We start from the raw sequence: 22,061 nt of genomic DNA on the forward strand, positions 1-22,061 counted from the left end.
TATATTTTTACATTATTTATCCTACTTGCTTGTTGTTTGGATGCTAATTTGTGCGACAATTGAGCTTAATAGAGCTTATTTCACGTGTAGGAATGATTGAACATGAATTGGAGAAAAGTTGAACGAAATGGTACCTCAGAGCCTCAAAATGGAGCAATAAAAGAAGACGTGCAAGGCAATGAAAAGTCATGGCCATAGACAGTGCAAGACATTGTCCAGGGCACTGTCATTGGCGCACCAGACAATGCCTCGCACAGAAACATTGGTGCCCCAAACAGTGCCTCGCACAGAAACATTGGTGCCTCTGACAGTGTCTCGCGCTGACGCTGCTATCCAAGCCAATGTTATTTCCTCACTATTTTTGGACATGTATACTTCTGCCCCAACTCTATAAATACCTCTTAAAGTTAGTTTTTCTAGGGTAAGACATTATTGGAGAGGCAAAAGACTACGAAATACCCTGGAGCACGAATCACAAGAGTTTTTCTCTCCGTTCTTCTTTAATCTATAGTTTAATGCTTTTGAATATTATTATGATTGTTTATACAATTATGAGTAGCTAAACTCTCTAATCTAGGGTTTGATGGAACCTATTGAACGATGAATTCTTGTTACGTTTTAATATAATTTTGCCTTTGAGTATCCCTACTTGTTCAACTACGTATATATTGTTGTTGATTGAATGACCATCAATTGACTATGCTTATTTATTATGTATTTCTTGAGAAAGAGTGCATATTTAGGTTGTTGTTGAACAACGTCACTCCCAAGGTATATGAGAGATCAATACGACGAGTTTAAAAGCGGGATTAGAGATAACAAAGCTTTGACGTAATCAAAGTGAGCGGTGACAAAGTGCGAGCTAGCGTAATTCGAGAGGATATGACTTAGTAAATTATTGTAGTTGCTCGAGAGAGAATTACGATAAGTCGAGTGCTCATGATCAGTAGAGAATACTTAGGTGAAATTGTAGGAGACGTCGCGGTAAGGATTCCGACAATTGGGAAAATCATAACTCTAGGCTTTTTCAATTTTGTCTCCAACCCTTAATATCCATATTTATTAATTTACTACTTTAATTTGTTAGTTAATTAGTTAGACATAAGAATCTTAAAATTTATAACTTTGAAATTGTTCGAACTTGTCTTTTTAGTAATATTGAACAATTATAGTGAAATCTTAGTTCTCTGTGGGATTTGACTCCGGACTTTTAGACCGGATTATATTTGCAGCGACTGCTTATCCTTTTTAAGACTAGAGTTGGACGTGATCAAATTTTGGTGCCATTGCCGGGGAACTAACGGTGTAGTTGTTGCTATATATATTGCTAGGTTTCAAGTTTGAACTTTTATTTTATTTTGTTTGTTTTATTTTTTTAATTTTATTTTATTTTACTTGTTGATTTGAGAAATATGACATCTTGGAATTATGGAAGTTTAGGTGTTGGTAATTTTACTTTTGATCCGTATACATATTGTAAAAGAAATCACTTGTGACAAAATTTTCAAAACGTTCCTGAAAGCGAGTTATGTGCACCAACTCAATTTTATTTATGGAATGTGTGTGATGTGTGTGGTGGTCAAAATGATTACTTTCATGGTTGTGCTTATATTTCTTATCCTCCCCCAACCCCTTACTATGATGGTTCTACTTTTTCTTGTGAAGTAAATAGGAACAAAGGACCCGGGGATGATGACCTGAAGGAGATCAAGGATATGCTAAGGTACCTTGTGGGAAATAATAATGAGATACAACTGCAGATACAAAGGCAAGAGGCAACTATTCGCAACTTGGAGGCTCAAGTGAGTCAAATAGTTGAAGCTTTTAATGCTCAACAAGTTAATAGTATGGATAGTAGCCAGGAGTAGTGTGCATTAGAGACAGAAATGGAGGTGCCAATGGAGGAGTCCAGAGTAGAACACCAACACTTTAACCAACTAGAATTTGATGATGTCAATGTTGAAGAAATAATACTAGAGTCAGGTAAGGACATTGATGATACAAATTTAGTTGACTCTAGTATAATTTATGTTGAGAAGGCTAAAAATCTTAAAGTTCAGGTATTTGAGCGCGTCAGACCTCATTCCAAACACTTCTCTACATTATGTTCGGATGGTGAAATGAGAATTGATCCTTATGAGCATAAAAAGGAGTCACGGGAAGAGGTATATGAGCCTTGTATTTTGAAATATTCAAGGTCATGTAGGCAAGGTGACACTCCTTGGTCGAGAGCCAAAAGGTGCATGAGAATTTACTTAATATTTGGTTCACAAGAATTTATACCACCCCAGGAGTATAATCATAAGCTTCAATCAAAACTTGAGGTTAAATTCATAAGCTCAAGGTGGAGGCAGAAAGTGGTTCATGTCGTGCCGCGACGTTAAATCAGGCGCTTGTTTGGAGGTAACCCAACTTTACTGTTGTCTTTTATTTTTAGTTTTTTTTAATTATTTTCTTATTGTATTACTTTTGTAGTGTCATTTTTGATTTTTTAGGATCATGGGAAATATAGCTTTTGGAAGGATGCAACAACAAGTTAGATAGTTAGAACTAAGTGTGGGGTGCCCATACAAAGAAAAATACTCGGGAGAAGTCTGAGTACCCCATGAGCTGCTAGTGCCTCAGCCTTTGGCCTACCAGAAAGTTTCTTTTACCCTCTTATTATTTATATTGTGCATTGGGGACAATGCACAATTTTAAGTGTGGGGTGAGGAGATTGTCTGGGTGACTTTCTATGCTATTTTAGCTGTGTTAGTTTAATTGATAATTTTTTTTAGAAAAATAATTTGGACTTTTCCCAACGATGGATCTCCTAGATAGTTTTCTTGAGGGATTTAAGTCTAAACAAAAAATACAAAAAAATTAGAAAAAAATACAAAAACATGTCTTTTATTTTCCTTAGGTGGTAATAATCCCCCGTGGTTTTTCTTAGTGCCTCGGTTATTTTTCATGGGATGTAACTTGAGCTGGGTAGTAGTTTTTTTTATTTTTACTTTTAGAGTAGTATGTAGGAAATAAAAGAGAAGAACTGATGTGATTTGCATCCTTTGACTTGTTTGATGGTTGCATACTTAGGTTCTGGCATGCGTTTCACGTTCCCTTAGTTTTAATATATGATGATGCCTTGGTAAAAATGAATAGCATGTGGTATAACTCCTATGTCTCGGTTACTTGACTTGTGTTCACTTTGTACTTTATGCTTAATATATCTCTTGGCTTTGTGAATACTTGTTTGAGTAAGAGTCCAAATGAAAATGTCCTTAGTGTGTCATGTGCTATGTGTGAAGTGAGTTCTTTGTATAGTCCATGTTATTGCATTTGAGTCTAGAACTTGCGAAATATGAATTAAAACCAAATTCTAGGTGTTGCTTAGTTTGAAAAGTGATGTTAGGCTTTCCTTGATCTTTTTGAGTTTTGTTGCTTATCACAAATAAAATCACCCCTAGTTACCCTTTTGAGCCTATAAACCTTTCTTTTGGCACCCGCATTACAAGTCTATCCCCTTTTATTCTTAATTGAATCATTTTGATCCTTAGACCTCTTAAAGCACTTGAATTACAAAGAAAGCGCTAGAAAGAAGTAATGAGGAAACTTGGGGTAGCTTTTGAGTGGAACCAATAGAAGGAAGAAATATGCACTTGTGCTTAAAATAAAATCCACTAGCGGCAAGGCAAAAATACAAACAAAAAAAAGAAAAACAAAAGAAGAAGAATTGAATAAATAAAGGTTTCTTATTTTTGCTAGTGGATGTGATATGAAGTAGTACGTAAAGAAGAAGGAAAAATATTCTGGGGTGAGCTATCTTGTGATGATTGAAGTGGATTGAATGAATTACGCTTAAAATTGAATACGCCATGTATTAAAGTGCTTAGGAGGGTTAGCTACTATATCCCAAATATATCCTACCTGTCCCTTAGCCCATATTACAATCATAGAAAGTCCTAGTTGATTTCGGATCGAGCGGGTCTACATTAGTAGAGGTTTACGTAATGGGCAAGCTTATGGTACCTTTTTGTATATGTGACTTCTTGATAACGACTAGGTCGGGAATCCAAACTAGAGTAAGAATTTGAAAAGTAAATGCGGAAGTAATAACAATAAGAAAGTGAACAACTAGAACTAGAGGGCAGAAAATAAAGGATATGGAAAAATTCAAGGAATGAATTTCAAGAACTTCCAAGAACGCAAGTTCTATAGCCTTGACAAGATCAAAGCAACAACGTCTTGATTTATTGAAGAACTCAAACGCCTTTACTTAAAAGCAAATCAAAATAATAGATTCAGATCTTAACCGCTTTACGAGTAACTTGAGACAACAATTAATAACTAGTATTAATCGCCTTCTAAGAATACCACAAAGGAATTAAGGATATCACAATAGGAAGTAATCTTACTACCTTGAACTATGAACTAGTAAAGGTTGAAAGATAAATCTCAAAGCACAAGTAACAACGGTTAAAAAGAACTCTCAAAGTATGATATACTTAATCAATAATGAAGTGTCTCAATGAATGAGAAGAACTCCTTATTTATAGGAGTACTAAGGCATAAAAAGTACTTAAAATTAGGTAGGATGGCTGCTAAGGCATAAAAAGTCATTACAATTAGGTAGGGTGGTTGCTAAGAAGTAAGAAAAGTCATTAAAATTAGCTAGGGGGTGGCCAAATCCCTTTGGGACAGATTTGGACCTTAAAACTACTAGTTTGAGCCATTGGTTTGGACTCTAATTGAGATCCTTTTGAAACACCCCCTTTTGGACCTCTTTTAAGCTCATTTTGAGCCCCTTTGGTAGACTTCAAGGGCTAATTTGGTGGCCCAATCTTCCTCCTCTTGAACTTCAATTTGAATCACCAAATAATTGTAAAACTTGAATAATTCACCTACTTTGGGCTTGAGCTCTTCCTCTACAATTAAAAGTTTGTTTATTTTCCATTGAAGTCTAGCAATCTTAGTCTGCAACTCTTTAGCTTGAGATATTGTAAATGGCCTTTGAGCTTCCAAAACTCTATCCTTGTCCTTGATGCTATCACTTCTTTGAGAAAGTGAGTTCTTTTTCTTCATATGTGTGAGTCCTTAAATTATATTTGATCATGTGATTTGGATATGTGAACTGCTTATTCATTTGTTTTAGTGTGAGGGCACATGATTTCACAAAGGATAGGTAACATTATTAGACTTCTCTATTATATTAAGTATTCAAGCCTTGGTTGCATTGTGACATTGAGTTAGTTATCGATGGTAGGATTGTTATAGCCATGTTGTTCCTATGTTTGACATTTTGAAATTGGGCATAAGTACGGAAAGTGTATTTTGAATGCATATGCTAAAGTTTAATTGTTGCTATCAACCATGGTCATAGGTGTAGTGTGTTATGAATGTGTGGGTTGTTGGGTCCTTGAAGAGGAAGTGTTTAGTTGGTTGACTCGAGGGCGAGCAACATTTTAAGTGTGGGGTGTTGATGTCGTGCTATAATTTCATATATTTAGACGTTATTTGCCCTACTTTCTTATTGTTTGGATGCTAATTTGTGCGGCAATTGAGCTTAATAAAGCTTATTTCACGTGTAGGAATGTTTGGACATGAATTGGAGGAATGTTGCACGAAATGGTACCTCAGAGCCTCAAAATGGAGTAATAAAAGAAGACGTGCAAAGCGATGAAAAGTCATGGCCAAAGATAGTGCAAGACATTGTCCAGGGCACTATCATTGGCACCCCACACAGTGCCTCGCGCAGAAACATTGGCGCCCCAGACAGTGCCCCGCGCAGAAACATTGGTGCCTCTGACAGTGCCTCGCGCTGACACTGCTATCCGAGCCAATTATATTTCCTCACTATTTTTGGACATGTATAGTTCTTCCCCAACCCTATAAATACCTCTTAAAGTTAGTTTTTCTAGGGTAAGGCATTATTGGAGAGGCAAAAGACTACTGAATACTCTGGAGCACGAATCACAAGAGTTTTTCTCTCCGTTCTTCTTTAATTTGTAGTTTAATGCTTTTGAATATTACTATGATTGTTTATACAATTATGAGTAGCTAAACTCTCTAATGTAGTGTTTAATGGAACCTATTGAATGATGAATTCTTGTTAAGTTTTAATATAATTTTGCCTTAGAATATCCCTACTTGTTCAACTACGTGTTTATCGCTGTTGATTGAATGTCCATCAATTGACTATGTCTATTTATTATGTATTGCTTGAGAAAGAGTGCATATTTAGGTTATTGTCGAACAACATCATTCCCAAGGTATATGAGAGATCAATATGGCGAGTTTAAAAGCTGAATTAGAGATAACAAAATATTGACGTGATCAAAGTGAGCGGTGACAAAGTACGAGCTAGCGTAATTCGAGAGAATATGACTAGTAAATTATTGTAGTTGCTCGAGAGAGAATTACGATAAGTCGAGTGCTCATGATCAGTAGAGAATACTTAGGCGAAATTGTAGGAGATGTAGCGAGAAGGATTCCGACAATTGGGAAAATCATAACTCTCGGCTTTCCCAATTTTGTCTCCAACTCTTAATATCCATATTTATTAATTTAGTACTTTAATTTGTTAGTTAATTAGTTAGACATAAGAATCTTAATATTTATAACTTTGAAATTGTTTGAACTTGTCTTTTTAGTGATATTGAACAATTATAATAAAATCTTAGTTCTCTGTGGGATTCGATTCCGGACTTTTAGACCGGATTATATTTGCAGCGACCGCTTATGCTTTTTAGAACTAGAGTTGGACGTGATCATTCTTTAATCACTAATTTTTAGTGCAAATTTCTATTAGTTTAAATTATGTTTTTGTGGTCACCGGATACTTGACTAATTAGAATTTAGTAATTTGCTTAAATTCATTTTTTTCTCTCTATAATGATGTCATCTAGGTCAGCTATTGCTCTAACAAGCCGCATGTCAATTAATTTACGAGCATACTACGTCGTATCAACATTGGACGTCAGGTAACTTTGCCCGTCAAAGATTAGAAAAATGATTAATTCACCAAGTGCTGCTTCTATTGGAATTCTCAGTCTTAGTTCACAACATTGTCATTTTAGCTATTTGACAACAGAGGTGGTGCCAATATTTAAAGTTATTAGGGTTCGATATTCTAGTCTTTTATGTTATTGGGTTTCAAAGTAAAAATTTATACGTATTCAATAAATTTTTTAAGATAAATATACAGTTTGCACTAATGCTACTAGGTTCGGCCGAATCTATTAACAAAGCTCTAGCTCCTCCCCAGATTGACGGCCACTTACTTGACGTTGAAACCATTTAAAATACCAGAAGTAACTTCATGTACTTCTGCAATTTTAACGTGCCTCTCTTCAGGTGTAGACCAACTAAATCCTACTTTTATCTCCAAGAAAGCGACGCCTAAACAAGTAGTTAGTAATTTATTATTCCGTTGCTGTTGATTCCGAACCTACTCCATTTTAAATTTGTAACTTCTTGACTGTAATGGCTTTGGTGGGCGCACAAGGAATTAAAAAGTAAAGGGATCTTGACTCTTGAGCCCCAAGAAATGGCGTCGAAATGTGCCACCTACTAATCATTTTTCTGTTTGAATTCTAAAGATAACTAAACTTTACTTTTGTAATATACTCCCCGTGTCCAAATTTCTGCGGCCGTATTCGAATTTCAAGAGCCAAACTTTTTAATTTTGACCGTAAATACAGACATAAAATCTTTATATTTTTTGGAAAAAAAAAAAAATACTACACAACAAGTACTATAAATTATACTCCAAATTTAACAATTTAAAATATTTAAAAGGCATACGATCAAATTGCAATTAAAAAAAAATTCTTTTGACTCTTGAAATTGGGATGGAAAGTGTGGAAACTCCGATGTTCGATATCTGCTGATGCAAGAAAAGTCTTAATTAACATAAAGTTTACTTGGGAGTTGGGACTCTACTTAAAGGACCAACTACAAGCAGAAAATTAACAGCTGAATGAATAATAATATTAAGAAAAATGGCTGAGGAAAACAAAGTAATTCTACATGGAACATGGGGTAGCCTTTTTGTTAAGAGAGTAGAACTGGCTCTCAAAATCAAAGGCATACCTTATGAGTATGTTGAAGAAGATTTGAGCAACAAGAGTCCCCAGCTGCTCAAGTACAATCCTGTTCTCAAGAAGGTCCCTGTACTTGTTCACAATGGTAAACCTGTTTCAGAGTCGCTCGTCATTCTTGAATACATCGATGAAACCTGGAAGACCGGACCTAGAATCTTGCCAGAAGATCCCTATGAAAGAGCCATAGTTCGTTTCTGGGCTAATTACATTGATCAGGTTAGTCATGTTGAACTATTTGACCACTTCATACTTACAGATACATACAATTTGTTTCCTAACTTTGCTCTAATATGTACAGCATCTTATAGCCAGCACGGCTAAGCTGTGGAAGTCAAGTGGAGAAGAACAAGAGAAGGCTCAAGAGGAAGTGTTGGAAAAAATAAGAATTGTGGAAGAGGGAAATCCTGAAATCCATGGAAATGAATTGGGGCTCTTACAAATCTTGCTGGTTACAACATTTGGATCTCATAAAGCATATGAAGAGGTCCTTGGTGTGAAGATTTTGGTTCCAGAAAACACCCCACTACTTTATTCATGTGTCACAAGTTTAAACGAGTTGACACTGGTGAAACAAATTTGTTCTCCTCATGATATGCTTGTGTCAAAGCTCAAAATCTATAGGCAAAATGCCTTAAAATCCACCACCCGCTGAGCTACTGATTTTCTGGAAGAAATACTTGTGAAACATGTCTGCTGTTTTTTTTATTGTTACATAGGGGGAGGGGAATAGTGAGAATTATTGAATCTGCACCAACTGCGTGTTAGTGGTAACCGCAGTTCAATTAAATACTATTCTAAATAATTCCCAGCCACAGCGTCAGTCGTGTGGATTCTGCTTGTAATAAGGTCTGTGACCACGCTTGAGATCATTTGTGAAATGTAATATTTCAAATTTCTGAAACCATGACATCTTTCAACTTCTAGTTTATCATCAATTGCAACAAATGAAGAACCCCCTTTTGATAATTTGTATCGAGATGAGGCAGTAATAATTTGTTTCACCACCTAACAGTATAACGATAAATTATGATTGTAATTCAAGATAAAGGGTTAAAAAGAGAATCAACAGCCTCAAGACACAAAACTAAAAAAGTCATACTCCAATACCAATTCATCCGTCATTCACTACAAACATTTTCTCTCTATCTTCAATACATCAGCAATTAATTAACAATATGATTCAGATTTCAAATATGATCCCATCTTGGTTGGTTTGCGGGTTTGGGTGACTGTACTGAGATTTTCTCGGCACGGAAAATAGAATTATATGGAAGATTGACAAAGGAACGTGACACATGTTAGACCAAAAAATATAACTTTTGGTTTAAATAATTAAATTTATGTGATAATAGTTTAAACCTAGTTAATAATAATATTTCTAGATGTGACTTCCGAAAGCGTGATTAGCATCGAATAGATCTGGTAGAAAAATTATAACAGTATGCAATAACTATTCCAAAAAGTATGAGCTATAATGTATCATTTAATAATAATAAATGACATTTAAGTAAATATGAGGAGTGATTTACCCAATAAAGGATGAGCTAGATGGTTGTTCCTCCTAACAATGATGAGTGACAGACAAAACTTTTAATGTTCGAATTCTTCTCGAATATGATGGAAAGTATGGAATAATATAGACAGGAATCTTGATTAAAATGTAGTGTTAGTATCTTAGCGAGAGAAAGAATCTTTTGTCAAAGTCGGTTCTTACAAATGAGTATCGCATGACCCGTATCATTGTCTCTTTTTCTATTTACATGAGACATTTTCCTAATAAACCCTAATAGTACAAGTGCATAGAATATTCACTAGAATATTCTCTTTAATATCCTATTTCGAAAACTAGCCGTTATAGCTTCATCAATGGTGCTCGACCTCGACCACTATTGACATTTCAACCACGGCTCTCGTCAACTCTTCGACTATGAGTCTCGTTGCTTCCTGGTCTACCTCGACTAACGACGGCTCGCGAATTCTTTCTTTAGCGTTATCTTATCTTAAATATTTTAGGGCAGATTTTGACCCATATAGTTAGTCCCTCCGCTTATTGAGGTCGGCCTTAGGCGGGCTTGATGAGCGGATTATGTTCATTGCGGCCAAAACAATTGGACGAGTTGATCAGGTCGTGATGACTAAGGCGAGCTGGCAACATGGCCCTTCATGAGCCGCAAAATTTAGAGTTGTGCCGTTCATGAATCAAGGTGACGTCACGACCTCGTGCATCATCATGACGCGTATTCCCGATGCGTCGCATTATTTTGCGTGGGTCTCCTAATTGGTCCTGCCGCTTCGATTTCGATGCCATGTAATGATGAGCCAATTTCTCAATTTTGATGCCTGAATTCTTATAAATAGGGATGTGAGGGTGTAATCCCAAATTTTACAACTTTCCTGTATATCGAAACCCTATATCTGCTTCTTCCTTTTCCATTGTTGTGCATCTTTTCGTTTTGTTCTCGCAATTCTTATCGTTTTTAACACCCCGTTGTTTGATTCCTTCCCCTCTTTCACTAAAAATATGTCTAAGGTACCTTTTAGGTCCAATGAGGGAAGTGACCAGGTCCCTCTAGCGATTCTTCTTCCTTCTCATGCTGAGAACGTTCCCACTGTTGTTGAGGACGGAAGCTTTTCGACTTTGGAAGAGATAGTTCCTCATAACCCCGATGTTAGGTCTGATTTTTCGAAACCGCCTGAAGCCGAACCCGGCACCTTTAAGTCGGCGATGAAGGAAGATGATTTGTTAGAGCTCAAGGTGAAATACGGCCTTCCTGATCACATCGAGTTGATCCCTACCAGGTGGGATGCAGTGCAGTACCACCGTCTTGGGTATTGCGCATTCTACGCCTATTCCTTTCACGTCGGCTACACTCCTTCTCTCCTCCCACTGCGGAAGAATTCTGTCGCTTCTACGGCATTTTATCGGCTCAACTCGCAACGTATGTCTACAAGCTCATAAGGATGCTTACCAAGTTTGCGGAGTTAGCCGGGGTCGAGATCACAATTCGACACCTGATGCACCTGTTCACCCCTAGCTTGTATAAGGGGGCGATATTGAACCTTCGCCACCGAGGAGGCACGTGCCTAGTGGTGAAGATGGACGACAAGGCTAATCGCTAGTTCTTGCTCAACTTTTTGCTTCGTTAGAACTAAGGACGTGGTGGCCAACGTCAATAGCTTCCCTGAACCATGGAATTGCACTCGTAAGCACCTCACTCCCTTGCGTGTAGGTACTTGGTTTATTTTACTTAGTTGTGGATTCTAACCTCTCGTTCTTTTCTTACGCAGCCAAGACCGCGCCTCCTCCTTTGGTCAAGGACATTTATGGTTGGGTCGGTCGGCTTCTCCCTCACATCGCAGGAATTCGTGATTGGCTGGGCTTCTTTAAGAGATTTGGGCCGGCTCCCCCCTTGACTGGTAAGTTACTCTCGTCTTTGTCATGTTAGTTATTTCTCTTTTGTGGTTTGTTTTGGCTGACTTTCTTATCCCTTTGTACTTATCTTAATTTGAGCTAGGGGGTCCTCGAGGAGGTCAAGGGCTCCCGCACCTACATTCCGTAAGAGGAAAGCAGCTGCCTCTTCGACTCCTACCCTTTCTATGACCGCGACTTATTCTGCTCTCTCCTCGATCCCGCCCGCTACTGCTTCAGCATCAATTCCTTCTTTATCTACGGAGACTTCGGTTGCGGAGTCTTCGACTTCTCCCTTGCACCGTCTCATAGATGAGAAAGAGGAGTCATTTCCAGTGATGGGGACTTGATGCCCCATAAAAGGAGATCAGAGGACGTTGGCGACGGGGTTGCCCGGACCGTTGGCTCGGTGATGGGTGATTTTACACTTCGTGAGACAGCGACTATTATCAATGAAGTTGATGTAGGGCCGTAGTCTGAGATTCCGAGGTCGGCAGAGGCCGACGAGGGTGTGTCTCTCCCTTCTACGATGACGGCAAGTTGAAGGGCCGACCACTAGGGCTTCTGACACTTCACGACAAGAGGAGTTGTCGAAATAGCAGCCACCTGATGATACTTCTTTGCCGGCCAATGGGAGAGGCAAAAGCGTTGCCAAAGAAGGCTATGAGACGGGTTAAAACATTGATGTTGCTGACCTGAATATGATGGAGGAAGGGTTTACCCAGCTCGAGGTGAAGCTGGAGGGGTCTACGAGGACCATTGCTATCCCCATGGATCGTGATCTGTTGAAAAATACGGAGAACATAATTCTTGCCCTCGGCCCTCTTTGCTCCGACATAGAGGGTGAAACCCTCAAAGAGCTGGACGATGTTACCTTGTCGAGGATCATAGTCGGCCTTGCTCTCAGGGTGAGTATTTTATGGCTTCGTCTTTCTGTCTGTTTTTTGTGTTTAGTGTTTTGCCTTTGTAAGTAGAGGCATTCTCATTTCTGCTTTCCTTCTTTTTCTTTTTTTGACTGCAGACCATGATTTTGGAGATTGAAAGTGCCCGAAGGGAGGAGAACCGTAAGGAAATATTTTAAGGTTGAAACGCAAATATTTCGAGTACCGCGGCAAATACCGGGAGTTTCACAGGCGGTTTGGTGAGGGAGGCAATTTGCAGGCCCATCGTGATGAATTGAAGGAGTAGGATGACGAGCTGGTGAGAGTCATCGAGAAGTGTAGTGCCCTTGAGAGGACGTTGAGAAGTAGGGAAGAAGAGCTCGAAGTCAGCAGATCCATAGAGGCCCAATGTGGCGACCTTCAGACGCAAGTGGTCGAGCTGCGTAGGCAATTAGAGGATTGTCGGCTTTAGGTGGAGTTCCTTACTGGCGAAATCACTGAGAAAGTGAGAGAGTTGGAGAAAGCTGAGGCGGCGCGGTCAGAGGCTCTGAATAAGGCGGAGTCCCTTGAGGTGGTGATTCTAACTCTCCGTTCTGAGCGGGATAATGACCTAGTGACGACCAGGCTTAAGGAAGAACGGCTCGATGAAAGGGTGGGGGAGTTGGAAAAAGAGGACTATGTTCTTAACGACCGAGTGGTCTCCTTGGAGGCCGAGAATGCCCAATTGCTGGCACAACCGTCCTCTTCTCGTATCTCAGATTTTTCCAACATTCCTCAGGACTTATATGATGAGTGGATTCACGCTGAGGCCCAGTTAGATATCTTTTAAGATCTGCATGCGGCGAGGTCCATTTCTAATGAGGTCCTTGAAGGCATTTGTGTGAAGGCTCGCGAGGCCCGGCTTGCTTTTGGGTATGATCCTGCAACACCTGAGGTCGGCGACGGTGATGACAAAGGTGTGGATCAACTTAAGGAGGTTGCATGGTACGATACCGCATACCCGGAGGGCGAATGCGACGGTGGCAAGGGTGTTTGTGGCCAAGGCGGTGACGGAGCAGAGGATCATGGTGGTGGTGCTCAGTAGTCTTTTCTCTTTCTCTTTTTTGTAAGATTTTGTGCATTTTTGGAGGCATCTTCATGAGCCTTTGTAAGAAATATTTTAAGTATGAAATGCCAAATTTGTTCTCTGCATCTGTTTCTTTTCTTGTGGTTTTCTTTTTGTACTTGTATGTTTTTTTTCTTCTGTTGCTTGTGCATCGGAATGTAGCCGAGGTCGTCGACTTGTTTGGTTGTGATCTTTCTTTAGATTGCGCCCGAGGGCTGGTATGTGTTTATTCAAACGAGGTTGAACATAACTTTTCGTTTAATATTGCGGCCAAGGGCCCATAGGTGTTAGTTCGAGCAAGGTCGAACATAGACTGTATTTAATTATGGTCGAGGGCTGGTAGGTGTTAGTTCGAGCAAGGTCAAACATAACCTGCATTTAATTATGGCCAAGGGATGGTATATGTTAGTTCGAGCAAGATCGAGCATAACCTATATTTACTTATGGCCGAGGATCGGTAGGTGTTAGTTCTAGCAAGGTCGAACATAACCTGCATTTAATTATAGTAGAGGGCCGGTAGGTGTTAGTTCGAGCAAGGTCGAACATAACCTGTATTTAATTATGGCTGAGGGCCGGTAGGTGTTAGTTCGAGCGAGGTCGAACATAACCTGAATTTAATCGTGGCCGAGCGCCGGTAGGTGTTAGTTCGAACGAGGTCGAACATAACCTGAATTTAATCGTGGTCGAGGGCCGGTAGGTGTTAGTTCGAACAAGGTCGAACATAACCTGAATTTAAGAGAAATGTGTTGGTAAGTGTAAAGTTTATTGCCTTGACATTGTTGCATTTGTTACATATTTGGAGAAATTTATAGACTTTGGGTGTTAGCTAGTGTTCCAGTCCCGATCTATCTTGTCCCTTCATTGGTCGATATGGAGAGTAGTGAGAGGTCGAGCAATGGAATAGTAACCAGGGCCTCGCCTTTGCATACTTTGACTTAGAGTGTTCCCTTAGTCTCCTCGTTAAAAACCTCCTTGAGAAAACCAACTGGGACAAAACTCAAGTGAGGGAAAAAAGAGTACGACTTGGGGGACACTTTTTCTTTTAGATGTTGAAGTATTTGAGGTGCCTGATATTCTAGTTGTTTGGTAGTAGCTTTCCTTCCATTGTTTCTAGTTGAAATGATTCATTATTTATTTTTGCTGTGATTTTGTATGGACCATCCCAATTTGTTCCCAGCTTACCTTCCCTGGGATCTTTGTTCGCTTGGGTTTTAGCTTTCAGTATATAGTCCTCGACTTTGAGTGGCCTGACCTTTGCTTTCTTGTTATAATAGCGCTCTACTTGCTGTTTTTGGGCGATCATTATTACATAAGCCATATTTCTTTGTTCGTCAACTTCGTCGGGTTCCTGCCTTCGGCCCTCATCGTTGCTTGTGCTGCTCTTGTGGGAGTAGCTTAGACTGGGCTCTCCTGGTACATCTTCGCGGCACCCGGATGAATGGAATACCGCGAGCTATGGGCCTCCTCAAGAATCAACTCCCGAAGCCCATCTACGTTGGGCACACATATTTGGCCCTGCATCATCAACACGCCATGATCACCAATAGTCATATCTCTAGTATCACCTCGATGAACCCTGTCCTGGAAGACGAGCAGATGGGGGTCATCATACTGACGCTCCCTGATACGATCATAAAGAGAAGACCTAGAGACCACACAAGCCAATACCCGACTAGGCTCCGAAATATCCAATCTGACAAGCTGGCTAGCTAAGGCCTGAACATCCAATGCCAAGAGTCTCTCTGCTGCTGGAAGATATGCTAAACTCCCCAAACTCTTCGTCCGGTGAGTCCAGGCATCATCCACTACATTAGCCTTCCCGAGATGGTACAAAATAGTGATATCGTAGTCCTTAAGAAGCTCCAACCACCTCCGCTGTCACAAGTTAAGATCCTTCTGTTTGAACAGATGCTGCAACCTCCGATGATTAGTGTAAATCTCACAATGGACACCGTACAAATAGTGCCGCAAAATCTTCAAGGTGTGAACAATAGCTGGTAACTCAAGGTCATGGACATGATAGTTCTTCGCATGGGTCTTCAATTGGCCCGAAGCATAAGCAATCACTCTACCCTACTGTATCATAACACACCCAATACCGATCCGTGAGGCATCATAATACACTATGTAAGAACCAGAAGCTAATGTCAGAACTAGAACTGGAGTTGTGGTCAAAGCAGTCTTGAGCTTCTGAAAGCTCTCCTCGCACTCATTCGACCACCTGAAGGGAGCACCCTTTTGGGTCAATTTGGTCAATGGCGATGCAATAGATGAAAAACCCTCCACAAAACGATAGTAATAGCCCGCCAAACCAAAAAAGCTCCCAATCTCCGTGGCTGAAGACGGTTTGAGCCAACTCTGCACCACCTCTATCTTCTTCGGATCCACCTGAATACCCTCTCTGGACACCATGTGCCCCAAGAACACCATTGAACCGAGCCAAAACTCACACTTGGAGAACTTTGCATAAAACTTCTCCTCCCTCAATCTCTATAACACAATCCTCAAATATTGGGCATACTCCTTCTGGCTACGAGAGTACACCAGGATATCATCAATGAATACAATAACGAACGAGTCCAAATAAGGTTGAAACACATTGTTCATCAAACGCATGAACGCTGCTGGGGTGTTAGTCAACCCAAAAGACATCACAAGGAACTCATAATGGCCATATCAGGTTTTGAAAGCCGTCTTAAGAATATCTGAATCCCGAATCTTCAGCTGGTGATATCCTGACCTTAAATTAATCTTGGAGAATACCCTCGCCCCCTGAAGTTGGTCAAATAGATCATCGATACGTGACAAAGGATACTTGTTCTTGAATGTGACCTTATTCAACTGTCTGTAATCAATTCACATTCTCATAGTACCATCCTTCTTCTTCACAAATAGAACTAGTGCACCCCAAGGTGACACGCTAGGCCGAATAAACCCCTTATCAAGGAGTTCCCGAAGCTGCTCCTTTAACTCCTTCAACTCCGTCGGTGCCATATGATACAGTGGAATAGAAATGGGCTGAGTGCCTGGCACTAATTCAATACTGAAGTCGATATCCCTGTCAGGCAGCATGCCCGGTAGGTCTGCAGGAAACACATCCGGAAAATCACGCACCACCGGAATAGAATCAATGGCAGGAGTCTCTGCACTAACATCCCTCACAAAAGCCAAATAGGATAGACAACCCTTCTCAACCATCCACTGAGCCTTCAAGTGTGAAATCACTCTACTGGGAATATAGTCTATTGAACCACTCCACTCAACCCTCAGCAACCCCGGTATTGCAAAAGTTTTCCACATAAATGCCTCAGTATTATTTGACCATGGTTCCACTTATTCATATGTTTTCTCGTATTTCGCTCATTTTTTGGATATGCACTGTAAGTTTTTAGTTTCATCTGTTCGTGTATCTACTCCTGTGGGCCATACTATTATTGTGGAACGCATATATCGGTCATGTGTGGTGACTATTGGGGGTCTGGAGACCAGATTGGATCTTTTGCTTCTCAGAATGGTCGATTTTGATGTGATATTGAGTATGGATTGGTTGTCTCTATGTCATGCTGTTCTAGATTGTCACACTAAGGCTGCGACCTTGACTGGTATTACCGCCTCAGTCCCATAGACCAAAGAGTAGGGCATCTCTCCTGTGCTCATTTTTGGAGTTGTTCGGTATGCCCACAATACTTCTGGTAGGACTTCCGACCACAGTCCCTTGGCGTCCCCAAGCTTCTTTTTCATGATTTTTAGTATCAATTTGTTGTAGGACTCTGCTTGCCCATTGCACGCAGGGTGCTACGGGGTTGAGATCATTCTTTTGATATGCCATTGCTCGAAAATTTGGCGGTTTTCTTTCCCGTGAATTGGGGTCCGTTATCACAACTGATTTCTTTGGGAAGGCCGAACCGACATATGATATTTCTCCATATAAAGGTGATTACTTCCTGTTCCCATATTTGGGAGAAGACTTCTGCTTCCACCTACTTAGAGAAATAGTCAGTTAAAACAAAAATAAATCGTACATTACCTCGTCCTGCCGGGAGGGGGCCTACGATGTCCATTCCCCATTTGATGAATGGCCAAGGTGAGGTGACCGAGTAGAGGTGTTCGACCGCCTGGTGAATCATTGGGGCGTACCTATGGCATTGTTTGTATCTTTTCATGAAATCTGCGGCTTTATTTTTCATGGTGGGCCAACAATATCCCTCCCGTATGAGGCATCAGACTAGTGCTCGGTTCCCGGAATGCACCCCGCAATGGCCTTCGTGGATTTCTTCAAGGACGCGCCGAGTTTGGTTTGGGCCCAAGCACTTTGCTAAAGGGATGCCATAAGTTCTTTTGTACAGGTCATTGTGGAGGATTCTGTATCTGGCCGCTTGCATTCTCAGTTTCTTGGCTTCTTCTTTATCGCCTGGGAGTGTGTCGTCCTGAAATTATGTGATAATACGATTGCGCCAATCCAAAGTTAAGTTAATGGTTCTTACCTCGACTTGGTCTAGCGATAAGTTGAGGATATGGACACCTTTTTTGTCTCTTGTTGTGATACTTTTGGAGGCTACGACTAGTTTAGCGAGGCCATCTGCCTCGGCATTCTGTACTCGTAGAATTTGGTCAAGCTAACATTCGTCGAACTCGGGTAGCAACTTGCATATTTCGGTCTGGTATTTTTGCAATCTTTGTTCCTTGATTTGGAAAGTCCCTATAACTTGGTTGACTACGAGCTGGGAATCATAGTATAGTTTTAACCATTTTGCCCCATACTTGAGCGCTAGTCTCAAACCTGCAATGATAGCCTCATACTTAGCCTCGTTGTTAGTCATGTCCGGGCACCTTATGGACTAGCGAATTACTTCGCCTGTTGGGACTTTGAGTACGAGTCCCAGTCCGGACCCCGATGCGTTGGACGCACCGTTGGTGTTTAGGTCCAAGAGGTCTTGTGTTTGAGGGGAAGTTTGGACGGCTTCCCTTTCGACTTCAGGCATTATTTTTTCGCTGAACACGACGACGAAGTCAGCAAGCACTTGTGACTTTATTGCTATTCGCGGCTGGTACGTAATATCGTGCTCGCTTAGCTCGAAGACCTATTTGGACAGCCTTCCCGAAAGCTCGGGTTTATGTAAAATGCTTCTTAGGGGGAAAGTCGTGACGACGAAATGGGGTGACATTGGAAATACGGTCTAAGCTTCCGTGAAGCTACGACTAAGGCCAAAAGCGATTTCTCGAAGTACGGGTACTTGCTCTTGACATAGACTAGTGTTTTTCTAATGTAATAGATGAGAGATTGCGTACCTTTGTTTTCTCAAATTAGGATTGAGCTCACTCCTACCTTGGATACAGATAGATATACGAGGAGACGCTCCCCGGCTCTAGTTTAGAAAGCAAGGGTGGAAACGACAGGTATGCCTTTAGTTCCCTCAGAACTTGGACGCACTCCAAAGTCTATTAGAGGCTGTTATCTTTCTGAAGTACGCCAAAGAATTATGGAACCTATCTGACGATCGCAAGATGAACCTTGATAGGGCGGCGATACGGCCAATCAACCTTTGGACCTATGTTTTTAGTGGTCAGGAGTTTGGAAACCCCCCAATAGCTTTGATTTGGTCAGGGTTGACCTCGATCCCTCGTTGTGATACGAGGTAACCTAGAAACTTTCACGAGGCCACACCGAACACACACTTCTCTGGGTTCAGTTTCATTCCATACCGTTTGAGTATGTCGACAGCTTCTTTCAAGTGATTGATGTAATATTCTCCCCTTTTGGAGTTGACCAGTATGTCATCTATATATACTTCTATTGTCTTACCGAGCTGACCCTTGAACATCCGCATTACCAACCTTTGATAAGTCACCCCCGCGTTCTATAGTCCAAAGGGCATGACCCTGTAGCAGTATGTTCCTTGGTTGGTGATGGAGGTGGTTTTTTCCTGATCTTCCTCTTCCATGATGATCTGATTATAGCCTGAGTAAGCATCTAAAAAGCTTAACAGTTCATGTCCGGTCGTTCGTCGATGAGTTGGTCGATGTGAGGCAGCGGGAACGAGTCCTTTAGATGTGCTTTGTTCAAGTATCTGAAGTCCACGCACATCCGCCATTTCTTATTCTTCTTTTTAACCATTATTTTATTGACAACCTATTTGGGGTACTTTGACTCCCTTATGGAATCATTTTCCAGTAGTTTTTCCACTTCTTCGCGTACTACATCGTTGAATTTACGTCTGACTTGCCTCACCGGGGCGTGGAAGGGGTTGACGTTTAATTTGAACGTGGTGATTTCCTTTGGGATGCCCGACATATCTGCATGGGTAAAAGGAAACAAATCCGCATTAGCTTTTAAGAATTGACTGATTTTACCTAGGTCCTGGAGTTTGCAACCGATATAAGCCTTTTTTCTACAGTCGCGGGGATATAATTGAACGGGGCCGAGGTCTTCTATGGTCGATCCTGCAGCCTCAACTATGTCGGGCTCTTTGATGCCTTCCTTGATCTCGTAGTGCCTTGACCTCGATCTTGTTGATTGTTATGCCTCTTTTTCCTTGTCCTTCCTTTGTTGAGTGGTGGTGCTGTCTAATGAAATGCGGTAGCACTTCCGGGACGTACACTTCTCTCCTCGTATGCTGATCACTCCCCATGGAGTTAGAAATTTGACGACTTGGTATAAGCTGGACGTGACAACCTACATGGGGTGTATCCATGGTCGTCCCACTATGGCGTTGTATGTGGTGTCTTGGTCCATGATGTGAAATGTCATTTTCAAAGTCATGTCATCGGCTAACACTAGGAGGGTGATTTATTCAGATGTCTGCTCAACTACATTGTTAAAAATAGTTATCATTGTCGCGTCCCATTTTTTCTCGCAAAAATTGAGCCTAGACGTGTGGCAACTCTTTTAAAGGAATGTGTATTAAAAGAGGAGAGTCGCCACCTAATGGTTTAAGGTGCGTTAGGGCACCTATTTGCATATGACTCAGGTTTGACTAGTTTACATCACCAGAGATCGGGTAAGGGCTCGAAATTACCTCGAAGAGAAGGTGTTAGGCACTCTTCGAGGTCCACAATTGTGGGTCTCGACTGAACTTGAATTATATGAATTAGTCGGATAAACAAAGACCTAGAAGCAAGAAGTTTGAGAAATTTTATTATTAAAATACTTTGAGGAAATACAAACACTTGATTCAAATATAAAAAGGGAATAAGATGGGGGGTCCTAAGTTTTTTAGCCTAAAAGATCATACCGTGCAACATAAATAATACTTCGTAACTCCCTCAAGATGGGGTGTTACTCGTATTATTCAGCGGGCACAGACTATCATCTCCTACTACCCGATTACTATCTTTAAGTTATTACCTAAAGCGCACTAATTCAATTATAAGTCATACCTTATGCGTGCATTACCCATCCCATACCTATGGTCCAGGAGGTATTGGACCTCTATTTTGGGTGGTTCTAGACCTCACTTAGGCTGCTCAGAAATATTAAAACTAAGCGATATAAAAAACATATTGGACTTCAAATATGGCAATTAAGGGCCCAAGTTTGCCTCCGCACTTAAGCAGTAAATGCACGCAAACACATATGCCAACTAGGAATCTGCAGAATCCTATAGACATGCTTTCTAGGCGATCAAGATATGCAGGTAAATTTCAGACACGGGATATAGTTTAGAAACGGAATTATGCTGGTATGACGTGCCGGTTATTGAAAGTTTTAAGTTACCAATCCTAAATGTGTGATACCTAAGTGGTCTACGCAGTTGGGTATAACAGAACCTGTTGGGGAGAGTCCCAGAATTATCCAGATTTTCCTAACAGTGTCGCTTAGGAACAATGTTTAAGTTGTCTAATATTAACCAATTAACAAGCAATTATTTCCTATAGGCAGGATCTCTAATAGTTGATGATTAGATCTCATTTATTTTTATACTTAGTCCTATAAACATGATTTCTAGTGATCAATGCGATACAATAATGAATGAAGTGATCAAAATCCTATAGGCATGATTTCTAGTGAATAACTGAAATGAATTGAAAGAAAGCTGGTTACCATTTATTCCTATAGGCAGGTTTCTAATGCATTTGAAATTAGTCATGCAAATTGAAGGAGTGCTCGCTTCCTATAGGCATGCTTCTAATGCATTTTGAAAGTAGTCATGCAAGGTGATTACTTCCTATAGGCATGGTATAAACACGCAACAGTAAACGTAGCATCTGAACTCATGATTAATAGTAAACAAGTAGTGTCTATGTGTGTGCTTCTCCTAATATCATGGTTTCTACAGTGCTCATGTAATCGAACAACACATAACAAACACATTGTCAAGTCCTATAGGCATGTTATCTACCCACTTTGCATGTAGATATTGAATTCTACCCATTCCTTTTTTACTAATAACCCCAATTGTTTATACAAAAATTATTACGGCCCAATAATGAGTAAAATAATAATATTACATAACAGCGAACAGGCCCACAGTAGGCCCGAATAAAATAACTAAACACCCAGCCTTACTGGGTCTTCAATAAAGAGCCACGTTCAATACATGATCACGGGTCCATAGAAGAGCGCATACCAATTCAATGAGCCACAA

The 22,061-nt window shown here is 40.5% G+C and overlaps 1 protein-coding gene across 1 annotated transcript; it reads left to right on the forward strand.

The window, feature by feature from the left end:
- Nucleotides 1-7,924: 7,924 nt before the first annotated feature.
- Nucleotides 7,925-9,009, forward strand: LOC107775363 (glutathione S-transferase U9-like). The gene is made up of 2 exons (XM_016595090.2): nucleotides 7,925-8,297; nucleotides 8,380-9,009. The coding sequence occupies exons 1-2, from the start codon at nucleotides 7,980-7,982 to the stop codon at nucleotides 8,731-8,733; spliced, it is 672 nt and encodes a 223-aa protein (XP_016450576.1). The 5' UTR covers nucleotides 7,925-7,979; the 3' UTR covers nucleotides 8,734-9,009.
- Nucleotides 9,010-22,061: the final 13,052 nt, after the last annotated feature.

Source organism: Nicotiana tabacum, chromosome 24 (genome assembly GCF_000715075.1).
Source record: "Nicotiana tabacum cultivar K326 chromosome 24, ASM71507v2, whole genome shotgun sequence".
NCBI classification, from domain to species: Eukaryota; Viridiplantae; Streptophyta; class Magnoliopsida; order Solanales; family Solanaceae; genus Nicotiana; species Nicotiana tabacum.

Excerpts from the sequence above, each read along its gene's own strand:
- LOC107775363 (XM_016595090.2), top strand. The coding sequence starts at position 7,980 with ATGGCTGAGGAAAACAAAGTAATTCTACATGGAACATGGGGTAGCCTT. Across the intron at positions 8,298-8,379 it reads GGGCTAATTACATTGATCAG|CATCTTATAGCCAGCACGGC; the intron begins GTTAGTCATGTT and ends TAATATGTACAG.